The following is a 12,462-nucleotide window of genomic DNA, read 5'->3' as shown; positions in this document are numbered from 1 at the left end:
TTTTAGACGGTTTTGCATGAAAACATAAGTCAGTTTGTATAGTTGGACAAAGAAACTGAAAGAAAAGGGAAGTAATAGAGTGAGGGAAAAGCTGAGAGTAAGTCCAAGTGAGGGCAAGACCGGGTTGGCCTCCATTTTTGCTGTTAAGAAGACACAAACCCGACCGTTGGCAGCAACCCAATGGGTCCAGGGATAAACAGAAAAATGTGCCATACCGGACCTCACTATGGCGACTGGCTTTTTCCCCTCATTTTGTGTGTTGGCCTCGTGATGGCTAAAAAGGGTCAAAACACTACCAGCTTATCTGACCCCTTTGAAGAGAATGAGTTTGTTCTGTTAGCAAAAACTATAAGTAAAACTTTCAATTTAAGTCATTGCTGGGTTTGTGGGGGACCTTTGGGATTGTCAAGTTGGCTGTGGGTTTCTGTGCCGCTTTCCCCATCACAAATTGTAAGTAACTATAGTGATGTTAATAATACCACCTGGGAAGATAGTGAAAAATGGCCAGTTCAATTTCCTAACAAGGGTAAATTTTGTCTGAACCGAACTCAGAAAGGAGGAGTTGATGTGGGAGAGAGTAAGTGTCAATGGACACTTACACATAAATTAATTAACAAAGATAGAGGTATCTATATATGGTTGTGGCTTAACGGACAAGGACGCAGCAAAGGATTCAAGGGGTTCTGGTCAGACAAAAATGAAACTGAATATGCCAAACTACGAGGAAACAGTTTTTATAACTGAACTTGCGAATGGAAAAATGACACTGGGTCCTGGTATTGTACTATACGGATAAATAACAATTTAAACGAAGTTTTCAGCCCTTTGGGTGACAAAAATACGACTTATTTTCAAACCCCAAGGACTGCAGAGGGACCATTTGCCAAAGGTACGAAGGCCAAAAAAGGCCACTATTGGATATGCGGACATACTGCCTACAAACAATTACCGACGAACTGGTCAGGAATTTGTTATATAGGGATTATCCGACCTCTATTTTTCCTTCTTCCAGAGGCGGATGGCCCCCAATTAGGAATAAAATTAGGAAATAAGAGTATTACCCGTTGTAAGCGATCCATTGATTTCAAAATAGGTGGAACACAAAAGTGGGGGGAAAATGAGTGGCCTCCTGAGAGAATAATTAAACTCTATGGACCTGCCACCTGGAACCCTAATGAACCAATATCAGGGGCAAGAGAACCAATTTATAATTTGAATCGTATAACTAGACTGCAAGCAGTTTTAGAAATCATTACGAATAAAACTGCTAATGCCATAGATCTTTTAGCTCAACAGGCTCAACAGATGCGCACTGCGATCCTCCAACATCGCATGGTCCTGGACTACCTGCTTGCTGAAGAGGGAGGGGTATGTGGAAAATTAAATGTCTCCAATTGTTGCCTAGAAATAGATGATGTAGGAGAAGTGGTCCTTCAATTGACCACAGATATCAGAAAACTGGCTCATGTCCCTGTCCAAACATGGAGTGGCTGGAATGGCGATCTATGGTCCTGGTTACCTGGAGCCCCGTGGGTAAAACAGCTTTTATTTTACTTGTTGTGTGCATTTGCTGCCCTAATGTTTATACCATGTATGATTCCATGTTTTATTAGATTGATTCATTCAGTTGTTCAAGGGATGCAAATCTCTGCAATACCAATAGATCCTGAATTAGCCAAAGGAGGAGAGGTACACCCACTAATGATATTTAAAATAAAGAAAACAGAACACCCAAATCCCATACAACAAACCCTAGCACGTTTTGAAACCGAAACACGAATCAATTTAATAAAACAAAAGGCGAGGGATTGTGAAGAATAGGGTGGTGATTCGTGTTAAAATATGATGACTTTGTTAAGAATTTGCCATGTACATAAGTTGAAGGAGATTTGTCATGGTTTTATTGTTGAAAGGAATTTGGAGGTTTTTTTTCCTCAGTGACAGATGCTAAGCAGGTGGAAAATTACTGGCGGGACCCCCATCAGAAGTCCCCAGCAACACCGGATTGCGCAAGTAAAATAAGATTGGAGGAATCCCTGCCAGGAGCCCCAGCAACACCAAAAAGCCCGGGAAAGTTTGAGGGACCCTGCTGCGCATGTGAAGGAGGGACTATAAAAGAGAGTGACGTAGCACCACCCGGTGCTCGTCAGTGCGGAGTGGGAAGCCCCCCCCTGCCCCTCGGCGTGCCTAGTTTTTTTTGCTTGTTCTTATTGCAAATAAATTTATTAAAGATATTTTCGCCGCTGCCTCGGCATTTATAACATGGGGGTGCGTGAGGGTCCGGGGGTACCAGGGAGAACTCGGGGACCCCCGTCCCCAGCGCGGGGGGTGCCGCGGGGAGGGGGTGCCCAGCGGGAAGCCCCTGCCTACCTCAGGGGTTGGCGGGAAGGAAGGCGGGGAGAGGAGGGGGGAGAGGAGGGGGGAGAGGAGGGGGGAGAGGAGGGGGGAGAGGAGGGGGGAGAGGAGGGGGGAGAGGAGGGGGGAGAGGAGGGGGGAGAGGAGGAGGCAGCGGCGGCAGCGCCCGCCCCGACCGGCGCCGCCTCCACAACGACAGCGGCGGCGGCTGCTGAGGGGAGGAAAGAGCCTTCCCGCCCTGCCGCCGCCCGCCCCCGAACGGGCTGCCCTCACCCGCCATGGCGGCCGCGGCGTCGCTCCGCACCCCCCTCCGAGTCCTGCGCATGCACCCCGATGGCCCCGCCCCTGCCCTGGCAATGCCCACACTCCCCATGGCGGCCTCGGCGTTGCTCCGCACCTATCCTCCGCGTCCTGCGCATGCGCCGTACTGGCCCCGCCCCTGCCCTGGCAATGCCCACACTCTCCATGGAGGACGCGGCGTCTCCGGGCCCGCCTCTTCGCGCCTGCGCGGAGCCGCCTCCCTTTAGTCTCGCCCCTTCTCCCCGCTCCCCTCAGGGCTACCATGATGGCGGCGGCGGCCCCGCGGCTCTGGCCGCTCCTCCGGGCCCTGCGGGCTCAGGTGAGGCGGGAAGGCGGGTAGGGGGGGACCTGGGGTGGGGGGGCGGACCTCGGGGGTGGCGTCACGCCCGCGTCGCGGCCTCACCCCGCCCGGGGGGTGTGAACACGGCGGCTCGGGTGGGGGGGTTGGGGTCCTCCCTCCCCTCTTCCCTTCCTCCTTGTCGCCGTTCCCTTCCCCGTCCTTCCCGGGGGGCACCGGGGGCCGGGATGTCCCGGCGAGCGCCCCGAATGCGGGTCGCGCGGATTCAGCCCCCCCGCAGGCCCGGCGCTGGCGGAGCCGCTGGAGGCGGGGGGGTGCGGGCAGGCGGGCGGCCTCGCACTGCTCACGCACCAGCGGTGGTAGCGGGGCCAGGCGGGGCCCAGCGTCCCTGGGGGGCGACGGGGGGGTCAGGGGCAGCCCCCAGGGAGCCCCCCCCACACCTGCCCCGAGGCAGCCCCCACAAATCCCCACCACATAAACCCCCACAGGGACGTTTCACGGACCCACAGAGACCGCCCTGGCCCCACAGAGACACCCCAACCCACAGACACCCCCCCGCTCCCATAGATCCCCCCTCAGCCCCACAGAGATCTCCCCCAACCACCCAGAGACCCTCCCCCAGTCCCACAGAGCTCCCCCAACCCCAGAGACCTCCTCAGCCACCCAGAGAACACCCCAGCCCCACAGACTCCCACAGAGACCCCCTCCAACTCCCCAAATCCCCCCTCAGCCCCACAGACACCCCCCCCAGCCCCACAGAGCGCCCCCCCGCTCACCAGGGCAGCCCCACGTGGAGGTGCAGGAACCGGAGGAAGTTTTGCACCAGCCCCGCGGGGGTGTAGGCCCCCAGCCCCAAATGCTCCATCCGCTCCTCCCCCTCCACACCCACGGCGGGGAGGGGGAGGGGGAACCGAACCCGCAGCAGGGGGTTCAGACTCACGGTGGGCTCTGTTCACCCCACGGTGGCTATGGGGGGTGGGGAGGCTGCCTGGGAGGGGGAGGAGAATGGGAGTTATAGGGGGGGTCTGACCCACAGCCCCCCCGAACCCCCACCCTGCCCCGTGGTGCCCCCCAGAACCCCCAATCTGCCCCCCAGAGCCCCCAATGTGCCCTCCCAAAATCCCTGTCCTGCCCCATGGCCCCCCCAGAGCCTCCAATCTACCCTCCAGCCCCCCCAATCTGCCCCCCCCCCCCCTCCCCGAACCCTCCGTCCCCCCCTCACCTGGGCACTGGCGGTGGCGAGGGTGGGTTCAGGACGTGGGGCCCAGCCCCAGGGGGGGTCTCCAGGCCCAAAGGGGCCCCCGCAGCGTCGGGGGGGTGGGGGGCGGGGGGGGGCATGTGATGTCACATCACATCATCGCCTCCCACCCCAGGGGCAAAGCCCTCCCTCCGCAGAGCCCCAGCACGGCCGTGACATCACCACGGAGGGCAACACTCACAAGGGAGAAGTGGCGGAGGAGCGTGACACCACTGCCGGCCATGATGTCATGATATACGTTAAAAAAAAAAAAAAAAAACACCACAGGAAATGACCCCTACTAGGTCCTGCCTCTACCTGGCTTGTCCTTGAGGTATGGTGGGACGGGGTGGTTTGGGCAGGACCTACAGGAATGTTTAGAAATGGAGAATATGGAGGGTTTTGGTAGGACCTACAGGAATATGCAAAGTTTGGCTATGGGGGGGTGGGTAGGACCTACATGAATGTGTAGAGATGGGGAGTATAGGGGAGTTTTGGTAGGACCTACAGGAATGTGTGGGGTTGGGGCACACAGAGGGGTTTGGGTAGGACCTACAGAAATGCAGGTGGCACCAGTGCAGTGAAGGTAGAACCCAGCTCTTGGGGTCACCACCCCTGAGAGCCCTGTGCAGCCCAGGGACACGGAGGCTGCTGCAGGCACAGAGCAGGAGATGGGCTGGGGCTGCGTGTGAGGGGCAGTCGCTGCAGGGAGTTGCAGAGGTTTGGGGTTTTTTCTTGGGGTGTGGGAACAGTTTCCGTGTGTTACAGACACCCAGTGCCCCCTGCTTAGAGTGACAAGCGTTCTCCTTCCCATCAGCTCTTCAGTGATGCATGGAACCAGCAGCTGCTCACCAACAGAATTCAGATTTCCTGGGCCAGGTCGCGGGAGAACTGGAGGTAAGAAAGGCTCCACTTCCTGCGCTGCTCCAGAGTCATTCGCAGCTCTGCTCTTTTTTCCCTCGGGGAAAGCAGAGCCTGGGGCAGAGGGTAAAACTCTGCAGGCATGGGAAGCTTGGCCTTGTGCTGGTGACCCACGGGGTTTGTGTGCTGCTGGTGTCTGGGCTGGAAGGGCTGAGGTGGGGACCCTCTGAAGAGCCCACGCTGCCCCAGACCCAATCTGACAGACCCACAGCAGAGTGCAGCTGTTGCTTTCGTACTTCTCGGCAGCTCTTTGTCCTGATCCTTCCCAGAGCTTTGACCTGCAGGAGGAGGGTGACAGTCTGTGGGGGGAAGAGGAGCTGCCCTGAAGAGAAGCCCCTGTCTGCCTCAGCCCTGCACCCTGGGACTGTTCTTCCCTCTGCTCTGGATCTCTGGGGCTACTCAGAGCTGCCCTTGGCAGAGTGAATCTTCTCAGGCCCCGAGAGCTCTGGGGATGTCGTTACTGCAGGTTTCTTCAAGGCAAAGCTGGCCAGGAGAGAGAAGCCCTGTTTGGGCCTGCAGGGCAGGGTCCTGCCAAGATGCTTTAATGGTACCTACTGGAGAGAACAATCACTAAATAACTTTTTGTATAAAGCTTTGAGCTCGCGTGCTGCTGCCCTTCTGTCAGCAGGCAGCCCAGTTACTGTCCAGTGCCAGCCCAGCTGCCAGCCCTCGCCGTCGCCTTCACAGCCAGCGCTGCCTCTGCCCATCATGATCTCTGCTGCAGAGTTTCTCTGGGTTTCCTTCCCCGTTCTGTCAGGGAGCAGCCAGGGCACCGCTGAGCACGGGGGATTTCTCCTTTCAGTGCCCCTAGAGCTGAATCTGGGGGACTCACCCCAGGAGGTTTCTCCTGTCATGCAGTTTCTGTCATGAGTTACTGTCAGCCATTTACCTTACTTGGCTGTAAGCTTCCCTCAATGTGCAGGGTATGCCCTCACCTACTAGTTAATTCTTGAAGCCTTTTGGCTTTCTTCTTATCTCTGAGGAGAAAACAGCCTCACTCCTCAACCCGTCAAATGGACCCATTGCTCAACTATCAAGATGTGTCGCGATCCCAAAGTGTCAGATGGATGATTTGTCCCCAGCAAAGATGTCATCTTTCCTGCCAGCTTTTACTGCTGCACCATTAACGTGCTTCAGAAGTGAGTCAGCTGATAAAGATGGTGGTGTGAGTATGATCTCTTTGTTGATCCTTCTGCAGAGATGTGTCCGAGCTGAAGGCAGAGCAGAGGAGGCTTTTGGGCTCTGTACTTGTAAACTGCTCCCGCCTGCACTCTGGCGTGTAGCTCTGGGAGCCCGTCAGCCTGGGCAGACCTGTCCTAAAGGGTCAGGCACAGCAGCAAGCGGGACAGGAAACAAGCCAGAAGACTTGGGAAGTGATGCCCTTACAAGTCAAGGGGGACCTGGAGAAGAAGGAGCTTCAGGACAGGTAAATGTGTTTTAAACTTTGCTGTTACCAGCATTACCTTTTGTGGCTGCTTCTTGGATTCACAGGCGGGCTGTGTTCACGTTTCAAACCCACCCGTTCTGCACAGCCTTGTTTCTGTCCCTAGCCAAGCTATGGCCTTCAACAGCACGGGTAGAAAAACACGTCTGACCCACAGAAGCTTTTGTAAGACAAGACTGGAAAAGAGATCACGGTGTATTACAGTGTTTTTGCCGTTACCTGATTGTTGGTGAGAAGTTGAGACCAGCATAAAGAGAGCTGTGTCTCTTGTACAGCCCTTGGTACCCCCAGGGCTGTGCAGAGGAGTTGGGAGGGATTTGCCCAGGGCCATCCTAAGCCCCTCTGCACTGACAGTTCCTTACCAGACTGAGTGCAGAAGTCCTTTGGGGCAGGAAGGGCCATTTTGCAACATCAGGCATATTAACCTGTAGAGATGAACGCTGCCTTGGCTGTATTTTCTGGGCTGACCTTTCTCTGCTGTGCTTCTGGGAGCTGCTTAGCTCCTCAGCGGGTGCTGGTGTGCGATGCTTTTGGAATGGCACGTGGACCTTCTCTTCTCAGGGGGACGGAGCTCTCAGCCTTGCTCGTACAGTCTCAGAAGCAGAACGAGGAGAAGGAGAAGACCGTGAAAACACTTAACGACACTGTGGAGATTCTAGTATGTCTTACCTTTATTTGGGAGATGGCCCAATGGTTGCTCTCCAGCTTTAGCACAAAGGGGTGTGGTTTCCTCAAGAGAAAGAGCGGTGAGGACGCTGACTGTGTGGGAGCATCAGGCACGTGTGAGTCAGCCCAGGGGCAGGCAGTGGTGGGGGAGCTGCAGACAGTTCCAAGGGTTGCACCAGTGCTATTCTGCCTGTGACTAAATCTCTAGGGATCAAAGTTCCTTGGAACTGACAGCTTCATAGCAGCCTGTGAAAACCAGCTGTTGGTCTTTCTCTTCTTAGTTTTAGCAAAGAAGGAATTCAATAGATGTGGGAAGGGATACACTGGAATCACTAGGGCTGAGGCTTATCAGCACGACGATGCTGCTGAGGCTGGGAATGCTGCAGAGGGGAGCAGCTCTTCCCCACCCACCCTTTGCTTATTCTATTCTCAGGAAGCAAGTCTGCTAGAGAAAGAATATGAAGCTTCATTGACTAAAAGTGTCAAAGAAGAGAATCTTTCCCTCCAAAAGCTGATAAAAGATATAACAGAGGTGAGTACAGAGTTGGGACCACATGCCTGTAATTTGATTTAAAAGTACTTGAGGAAGGCAAACGACTGGCCCAGGGAATAGATATATATGTTTTATACTGTCTGTGTTAACTGCTACTGGCTGTTTAATTATTATACCACTTTTCTGACATCAAACCTGCTCTAACTTCTGAGTTGGCTGTCCTGTGACACTTGAGCTAAGTCACTAGAAGTTTCCGTACCTTTGCCTTTCCCGTAAGGTCTCTATTTGACTGTGCTTTGAGTTGGCTACTTGACATTTGTGTTCTAGTGTTGCCTGGAGGCTTCTCCCACCTCCTTGAGCAATGACTCTGTTGTTCTTTAGATTTTTATAAAAGGTCACTGACTGAATCAATGCGCTTGCCAACTCTGCTCCTTCACTCTGCATTCACTGACCATTATTATCTCCCCAGAATTGCAACTGATCTAACTGTTTAGGGCTAACTTTAGCTTAGTCCTAAACCTCACTCTAGGGAGGGGGGTTTAATCATCAGATGTTTTACACAGCTTCTCACAAAGTCAGTTCTTTCCCCTTATGCAGTCATTTTTATCCTCTTGTGCTACTGCTCAGAATAAACATTAGCTTTTTCATTGCTGTTTTCCAGTATTCATCAGCTTCCTTCTTCCCTGGGTAGCATTAATATTTCCTTTCATTGCTATTTCCAGTGTTGACCTGGTGCTCCTCATCTCCGTGACTCTAAGAAGCTGAAGGAGACTAAAATCATTCATGAGAGCTTCAAGAAACTGAGCGTTCAGGCAGCCTCCAGCCACTTCACACTTGTTTCTTCTTGTTTGTAGTAGCTGTATTCAGAAACCCCTGGAGTACTTGTGACCGCAGGGACAAAACTTCTTTGTTGACTGAAGAAATGAGAGAATTGAATTTTTAATGACTCTAGGGTGAAGTGGGAGAAAAAGGAGAAATAGACAAAGAAAATCAAGCAGAATGAGCAGAGAGTAACAGCTTGATGTGGGCTTTCAGGTGGTGTTAGATGAATGTGCCAGTGTGGTCGCTGACAGCTCCCAGCAGGCAGAGTCTATCAACGTCCTCTCTTGTCTGAGCTCCGTTGATGCAGAGCGTGCCTTTGTGTTGGTTCAGGAAGCGCTGGCAAGGAGGAGAGGAGCAGCACAGGTGAGAATTTCTCCTTGCCTTCACCACTGGCCGCAGGCTCAGCTGCTGATGCCTTGCTTATCTTGAAACCTTTCCATTCACTTAGCCAGTTTCTTTCTAGCCATCCCGCTCTTGGTACTATATCGCCTCACCAGTCTCACCAGCTCTGTGTTCTGCTGCTTTTCTCTCTTTGATCTCCACCCCCTCATCACAACTTTTGCCTTCAGGTGAGCTGTCTCGCTGCTTGCTTCTCTCACAGCTATCAGGAGCCATCTTCCCTGCTCCTTATTGCTTGTTTGTGCTTTTCCCTGCCCATTCCTTTCAGGCCCCAAAAGAAGAGCTCTCTGCCAGGCAGGACTCTATGAGTTTCCTGCTGCACCAGCACAGGCAGCAGCAGGAGAAGTGCCGGAAGCTGCAGCAAAGCCTCGAGCAACTGGAGCAGGAGTGCCAGACGGCCAGCAGCCACCAGCAGCACCTGCAGTCTCTGGTAGAAGCACTCAGAAGGTGAGTGTTCCCTCCTCCTCCTGCGTTCTGGAGGCAATCTGCTTCCAGTTCTGGCAGTTCAGAGGTGTTACGGGCAAAGAACTCGTCTGCCCTCCCCAGGTATGCCCCTGTTTGGCACTTCAGCATCCTCCTGTCACTGCTTTTCCTGCTCTACTGTGAATCCTAAGGCTGTCTTGGAGACTCAGAGCGACGTTGGAATACAAGACGCCTCCCTCTCGATGTGCTGCTTCTCTGAATTCTGTTCTTTGGGGCCCTTTCCTAGCCACGGCTTCTCAGTGAATGAAGGCAAAAGCCTGCCTGCCTTCCTCTGTCCCTCTCCAGTGACCTTGTGAGGGGAAGGGCAAGTTCTTCCTTACCGTGCTGCCACAGCGCCAGCCTGGAGTGACTGGAATGGGATCCGTGACTCTTCAGGCCTGTTCATTCTTCTGACTGAGCCTTGTCTCTGCAGTGACCGTGCAAACCTCGAGAAAACCAGGGCAGAGCCACAGCAACAGCTTGAAGAGACGGAGCAAGAAGCCTCGCATCTGCATCAGAGTAACACTGAGCTGCAGCTGAGGGAAGATGCAGCCCAGGGGAAGAGGGTGGAGCAGCAGCAGAGGATGGAGAGAGCGCGTCGTGACCAGGAGCTCCTGTGAGCATTAAAGCTTCCTCTGGGCAGGGGTGGGCGCTGCCGGACGGTGGGAGGCCCCCCTAAAAGAGTGGATTTTGCCTGCTCAGCATGTGTAGCACAGACTGGTGAAGGGAGCCCGTGGGCAGGGCTGGCTCCCTGCTGACACACAGCAGAGATGCCTCCTTGTACTTTCTTTATGGCCCTTGAAAAAAATCATTCCAAAGCTGACCGGAGTAGTTGATGACAGGCCTAAGGTGAAACAAGAGAGGTTCAGGCTGGATTTAAGGAGAACAAAAAATGGAACCATGAAGGCAATCCTGCAGCAGAACAGGTTGCTCAGAAAGGTTGTGCAGATTCCATCCCTGGGAATTTGGAAGCCCCAAGTGGATCGAGCCTTGAGCAACCTGGACTGATCCCATAACTGACCCCAGGTGCTTTGAGGTGAAGATTGGGCTAGAGGCCTCCTGGGGTCCCTGCCAGCCTGAATCATCCTGTCATCTTATGGTTACAGGATTGGAAATTCATACAGATCTCCCCAAATAGATTGCAGGCTCTTTCATCGTTTTGTTGCCACAGGCAAGAATAATGGAGAGAATGTTAATCTGGACTTTAAAAGTCTGTCTTATGCAAAGAAAAACTTTGGAAAGTCTGGTGTCTAATGTATCAAAAAGGAGAGAGAGATCTAACAGGCAGGAAGCTGTTGAGAGCACCTGAACTTTTTGGAAACCTGTGATTTCTGGAAGCTTGTTTTACTTTCTCAATGATGAATGTTTCACCTGGGTCAGTGACAAAGACTGATGCAGCGCTAGGCAGGAAATTACAGCATTCTTTAGGGGTAAATAGAAAGCTGTTGCAAATCGTTCCAACTGCCATATCTCGGAAATAGTATGTAATCTTGGTTTTGGAAATGAGACTGTTTTTACATTAAAGACTTGTTTGTCTTTCCCCTTCTCATAGGCTGAAGGACTTAGCTGCACTTGAAGAAAAACATTCTTTATTAGAGAGTGAGCTGGTAGTTGCGAGACAGACACTGGAGGAATCGCACCTTCAGAGGGATCTGCTGAAGCAAGAGGAACATGAGCTTACCATGGCCCTGGAGAAGGTGTGGTCACCTTATTCCTAGGCAGCACTGGTGGGAGAGGGAGTTGTGATAGCAAGACCAGCACAGGTGCCGTTTCTGTCAGCAGAAGACAGTGACAGGGTTGTTCTCCTCCTTGGAAAAGGGTGATCAGACCACACAGGCTCCTTGGTGCAGTCAGTCCCCACGTGGTTATTGGGAGCGCTGGGCTGGGGGTGTGTCAGAGACACCAAAGGGGATCTGGAGTCGCTGCTTAAAGTCAGGGATTTTCTTGTCTCTGCTTTCATGTTGTTCTTTTGTCTCTTCAGGCAGAGCAGTCAGTGGCAGAGTTGAGAGGGGCTCAGAATAAGCCGAGTGCTGAAGTAGCTGATCTACACGTTGCAGCAGCGCAGATGAGCAGTGTCAGTGAAGCTCTTGCACTGGATAAAGTGCGACTGAACAAACTTGTGTCGAGGTGAGCAGTTGCCAAAGATCTTGCCAAGTGTTCGTCTGCAGCTGCTGCTGCTTTTCAGACTTCTTGCCTTCAGACGTATGACTGCCTGAATATGGAAATGTTCCTTTTTCTGTCGAAGCCAAACCTTCTCCATGGTAAATCTCACTGTATTTCATTTCCTCTGTGCTGCTGTGACTGCAGCTGGAGCAAGAGAATGAAGATCTGTCGGGTAAAGTGGCTGAGCTGGAGAGAGTAAGGATCTCTGACCAGGAGAAGCTGAGCTTGTGTGAAAGAACAAATGAAGAGCTCGGTGCAGAGAAAGCCCACCTGGAGCAGCTGCTGAAGAAAGTGGAGGAGCAACGGGAGGGGCTGCAGGAAGAGCTGAGGATACTGGCAGAGGAGAAGGCAGAAACCAAGAGCAGCTCAGTCAGGTGAGACCAAACACCTGGTGCTTTCCGGGTGGGCTTTTGGCTGCTCGGCTCAGTGAAGCTCCGTCTGTTGGATTCTGTTTTGTCAAGGAGACACTTGGTAGTGCTGGAGGTCAGAAGCTTTGTTTACTGCCTTTTGGAAATGTGTTGGTGGCTGGCAGAGCTGTTCTGCAATTCTCTCAGTTGTCCTCTGCTGCTACAGATGACTTCAATCCACCTGCCTGTGGTGGCCTCTCTTTTGGCTTTTGATAAGCTGCAGAGAGATGATTTGTCTTGCCCGTGAATCTGAGTGAGGCTGCTGCTCCCCCATGTGGCAAAAGAAGCAAACAGCGTAGCTCTTCACCCTTTTTCTGAGTCAGAAAACCACGGGGTTGCCTGTTTCTATTTATGCTTTTTGTTGTGAATCTGCACCTTTCAAAACTCCATTTGTTGGCGCCTGGAGAGCGGGACAAAGCTGCAGGTCAGTGTCTGCTGTCTTGTACTGCTAAGAACGGGAATGAGATCTTGAAATTGTTGAAATGGTATTTTAAG

The 12,462-nt window shown here is 53.0% G+C and overlaps 1 protein-coding gene across 4 annotated transcripts; it reads left to right on the top strand.

Moving 5' to 3' along the window:
- The first annotated feature begins 2,889 nt into the window (after positions 1 to 2,889).
- Positions 2,890 to 11,933, top strand: LOC141931051 (centrosome-associated protein CEP250-like). Of its 4 annotated transcripts, none has more exons than XM_074842708.1 (13): positions 2,890 to 2,974; positions 4,327 to 4,524; positions 5,008 to 5,087; positions 5,381 to 5,658; positions 6,310 to 6,537; positions 7,117 to 7,213; positions 7,655 to 7,753; positions 8,750 to 8,899; positions 9,204 to 9,382; positions 9,831 to 10,013; positions 10,950 to 11,094; positions 11,379 to 11,524; positions 11,643 to 11,933. In XM_074842708.1, the coding sequence occupies exons 5-13, from the start codon at positions 6,488 to 6,490 to the stop codon at positions 11,719 to 11,721; spliced, it is 1,128 nt and encodes a 375-aa protein (XP_074698809.1). In that variant the 5' UTR covers positions 2,890 to 2,974; positions 4,327 to 4,524; positions 5,008 to 5,087; positions 5,381 to 5,658; positions 6,310 to 6,487; the 3' UTR covers positions 11,722 to 11,933. The 4 variants fall into 4 exon arrangements, with proteins under 4 accessions (XP_074698809.1, XP_074698808.1, XP_074698811.1 ...); XM_074842707.1 differs by having other exon boundaries at positions 4,959 to 5,087; XM_074842710.1 differs by lacking the exon at positions 5,381 to 5,658.
- Positions 11,934 to 12,462: the final 529 nt, after the last annotated feature.

This window comes from Strix aluco, chromosome 16, assembly GCF_031877795.1.
Source record: "Strix aluco isolate bStrAlu1 chromosome 16, bStrAlu1.hap1, whole genome shotgun sequence".
Lineage (NCBI taxonomy): Eukaryota > Metazoa > Chordata > Aves > Strigiformes > Strigidae > Strix > Strix aluco.
Note: the sequence above shows the minus strand (reverse complement) of the source record. Positions and strands in the feature narration are given on the sequence as shown.